The 4,317-nt window shown below is 43.7% G+C and overlaps 1 protein-coding gene across 1 annotated transcript; it reads right to left on the bottom strand.

Annotated features, from left to right (window-relative positions):
- On the bottom strand, positions 1-1,683 carry LOC108556641 (YTH domain-containing protein 1). Its single transcript, XM_017912837.1, has one exon. It carries the CDS (start codon positions 1,344-1,346, stop codon positions 30-32), a length of 1,317 nt encoding a protein of 438 aa, XP_017768326.1. The 5' UTR covers positions 1,347-1,683; the 3' UTR covers positions 1-29.
- Positions 1,684-4,317: the final 2,634 nt, after the last annotated feature.

Below are 4,317 nucleotides of genomic sequence, written 5' to 3' on the forward strand. Positions count from 1 at the left end.
TTTTTTGGAGTTCGCTCGACAGTGGGGTTTTAGCGGTAGCGATTACGACTCTCCCGATGGTCACGATCCCGGGATCGGTCGCTGGTCCTCCAGAGGAACTCGTCCACCGATCGGTCGTAGGATCTCTTGTCGGAGTAGCCGCTTCCTCGGGAGGGAAGGTAGTCGGGCAGATTATCGTAGAACCTGGGGCCCGTCGCGTAATTGCCGCTGCCGTAGATGCCGTGCGGAGGAACGTATGGTGGCAGAGGAGGTAGTTGGTTTTGCATGGTGCGCATGTAGTCGGCGACGTAGGCTTCAGCGGCGGCCGCCCGTCCCGAATGATCGTGATCGTAGAACATCGAATACCTGTCTCTGGACCTAGGCGAAGTCGACCTCCGGTACGGCGCGCTCGACGACGAGTTCAACCCTCTGCTGTTCAAGTAAAACTTCCTTCTGCTGTACGAACTGCCTCTACCGCGATACCCGAACGAGGAAGTCCTTGCCGCAATCGGCATCCTCGATTTCGGATGTCTCTGGACGTTATCCCGATTGTTTCTCACGCCGTTCTTCTTGGACGCGTCTTTGGCCAACCGCAGGATAGGCGTGATCTCGATCCCGTCATCCTCCGGGAACAATCTGCACAGCTCCTCCGCCACGCGCGGTTCGATCTCCTGTCCGTCCCGTCCGATCTTCACCGGTTTCCCCTCGTTCCACGGATTGTACAGGTGCATCGTATTGTTGAACCCCAACTCCTTGCGACAGATCCAATCCACCTTGAACACTCCGCCGAGAGCCTTCGCGGATAACCCGGGCGGCAGGACCCACGAAATCGGCGGCACATCGTGCCTGGACTCTCCGTGCAACCTCGCGAAACCGGCGAACTTTCCGCTCTCCTTCACCGAAAAAATCAACAGCACATTTCTGGACTCTCTATAAGCATGATTCAGATTAGCTTCATTCTGTGGCAACGTCGACCATACCCCTTTGGCTTTCGACAAGGTCACGTTCTCTGGGTTATTCGATTTGATGACAAAGAATCTGGCATCCCGAAACAGGTAATTCAATTTGGTGTGATAATCGTATGATTTGTTTGCCTTTGCATCCTTTGACCTGGCTCTTTTCGCTGCCGGCGAAGGACTCTTATCCTTGGAGTGACCCCTCTTGTGTCTGGACCTTCTACCCTTGCCACCCGAAGAGGCAGAACTCACTGAACTTATGCTCGGGGCACTGGAGCTGTCTGAACTGCTCGAAGACAGGTCACTCTCGTAGTTCACCTCATCCAACTTTATGTCGTCGCCCATGTCCAGACTGAGGTTCAGCTTCTCCGCGTCCAGACTGCCATTCTGGTTGCCGCTTTCAGAGTCCATTATTATTATTATTAAGACTCTGCTCACTTGTTTTTTTTTTTGTTGTTGTTGTTGTTCACCTCCACCTCTCTGTGGCTGCCTCTTTATCTGTGTGCTGTGCAATAATCCACACCCAGACTCATCACACGGGGCCCGTTCTGCAGTTCGGATCCGGACGCAGACCGCTCTTTCGGACCGGATGCGCACTGTTTTTCACGAACCTTTCCACCGCTCTCGACCTTTTCAATATATATCTTTGCAATCGTCTTTTTCTCTATGTTTAATGCAGAGAAATAACCAAACCAAAACACTAAACAATCTCTGCTTATTATGTTGCACAAACTGTTTCTGGATGACATCGGACCTATACCAATGCAATAACAAGAAACTTACCAGAACCAACAGTTACTAAATTCAAAAACTTGTTTACTTCAAATTTAAATCTCCTAAAATTCATATCAATATACAACTGTATTATAAGATTATCATCTGGTAGTAGCATAATTCCAGTAAATAAATGTATTAAAATTTTATAAATAAAGAGAACAACATTATAACAAAAAAAAACATAAACATTAATGTATTACTATATTCATGTTTTCACTAAATGTTACTTTTAACTCTTCCTGTTAACGTTTTTAATTGTTGCTTTTGAAGATCATCAAAGAATAAATCAATTACGTAAGTGACCAAATATTTTATATACAATATACAAACATAATACCATGATTTCAAAACATTCCAGATCAGGTTTTACTTTTAAGTATTTTGAATGTTCATTGGTAAACGTCAAAGTAATACAATACAGTTTTATAGTTCCCTTCTTTATCCACTAAACAAAATAATAAATTTAAATTAATTAGTATACTATTTAAACGTTAATGCGACAAACGTTAATATTAGTGTTGGAATGAATGCAATTACGGAACACGTCAGCTTTAGGGCAAGTCGTTAAGTTCTAATTTGAAAATTACACCACAATAATCTACCATTAACCACTATTATTAAGTAATCTCAAACTTAGACCATTAGATGTTACATAGATGAATACAATCTGACGTTGCAATTGTGTTTTTCCTAAAAGCTATGATTCAATATTTGCTGATTTTTCAATATTTCAGTGAACTAATTTGAAAATATTTTATTTTTAGCTTTGTTCCTGAAGCAACCCAACGAAAACATGTGATGGTTCGCGAATACTTTTACCATTTATGGAATTGGAATTCTAAAGTTTCCGATGGAAATTCTTGAAGAAAGATGTGATGGATTGCGTAAAAGGAAACTTCCTGAGCGTTAAGTATATTGAAAATAAATATTTTAAGCATATTTCAACAAATTTAATTTACAATTTGAAACAGTGATGACATGATATTATGCCAATTACAGAGTTCAAAGTATAAGTGATTTTTTTTTTAAAGAAAGTCTCAGAACTTGTGATGCATTATGGAATGGAATTAGTATCAACTATATATTGACTAAGAAGATTAGATCCTATGTTTCATGATTCATATACAAAGATGATTACAATCTACAATTTGTGACTGTGATTGTTGTATTTTCTGGAATTTCATTCATTGGTTTTCCTGCTGCAAATGTACGTATGTTTTAGATAAGTAATTTTCGTGGATTATTATGTTATGAGATTGTACATATTCTGAAATTGATAACTGTTTCAGGGGTTATTCTTCGTTGCAAGTATGCGAGTAGGTTTCTGAGAAGGGAGGCAGGCAGATCGGATGGATGGTACTGGATGGTACAATGGGTTATAGGGGGGCCGATGGGTCGTCGCGGCGGCGGTCGTCGTCATCGGAGGTGCTCGTACGGGGCCGTAAGAATGCAAGGTCGTTATTGGCGAGCGCCGAAGCCCGGGCCCCGCCGTCCTGCGCTCTCCGCAACCACACCACCACCATCCATCCATCCATTCTCAGGTCTAGCAAGCGCCGCCTCGGTTGTTGATCTCCGGGCCTTCGTACAGAGAGACGATATACACAGAGTCCAAACGAATGTCTCCTCAGTGAATGATACATACCGAAGAGGAGCCAGAAGAACACAGATCGCCGAAGAAGAATACGAAGAAGTAATAATGGCCGGTCGCGGATCGCACTGAAAACCATACAGAGAGAGTGTGTGTGCGTGTGGACCTCTCCTCTTCAGCCCATCCTACTACTACACCTATATCTTCTTCAGTACGCGTAGTGAAGTGCACATCTACTACAATCATCGTCTTCATCATAGTAGGCCGGTGGTTGGTTGGTTGTTGTTGTTGAGTTCGTCTAGTGTGCGAGACACCCTTTCTCATATAACGTCGTGGTGACCATCGGAAAGGAAGGGAGTGGATTAAAATGGATTAACTCGTCCGGGACTTTATCGGAGACCGGGGAGGAGGAATCGCAGCTCTCCGCATCAGGTTCAGGTTAGTGCGCGTTCGATCTTCTTCGCTTTTTTCGGGGGAGGCGGCCAATCCCAATTTCGGCACCGACGACACGACAAACACGTTTCACGAGACACCCAAATAACGACAACAATATACTGCAAGTCTCTCTCATTCTCTCTTCTCCTGCACACATAAACATATATATATATATATCGGTTCATGTACATCTCTCGTTCCCTTCCTCGAAGTAATTGAACACCAGATAATTGCAAAATAAAAATATATACATTAAAACAAAACAAGCGCTATCGCTATCGCAACGAGGAAAACAATGCCATTTTTGCGGGGGAGGCGGTGGCCTTCCGTAAATGTCAATGCTGAGGTCAACTGAGATTTCGTTTGTTTTTTTATTTTTTCGGGAATTCCCGTTCATTTTCCGCTGTTCCCGTTTTATTTATTTCTTCCTCCTGCATTCGCCCGAAAAATCAATATGAGAATTGTGACTATCTGTCTTTCTCTCTCTCTCTCTCTCGCCGGTGCGTACGGAGAGACCAACCCCGTGGAGGCCGCTCTCCGCGTTACATATTTTAATTCCATTACAGCTCGAAAATCGATCGA

The sequence above is a fragment of the Nicrophorus vespilloides genome, unplaced genomic scaffold (assembly GCF_001412225.1).
Source record: "Nicrophorus vespilloides isolate i.1.1-1 unplaced genomic scaffold, Nicve_v1.0, whole genome shotgun sequence".
Lineage (NCBI taxonomy): Eukaryota > Metazoa > Arthropoda > Insecta > Coleoptera > Silphidae > Nicrophorus > Nicrophorus vespilloides.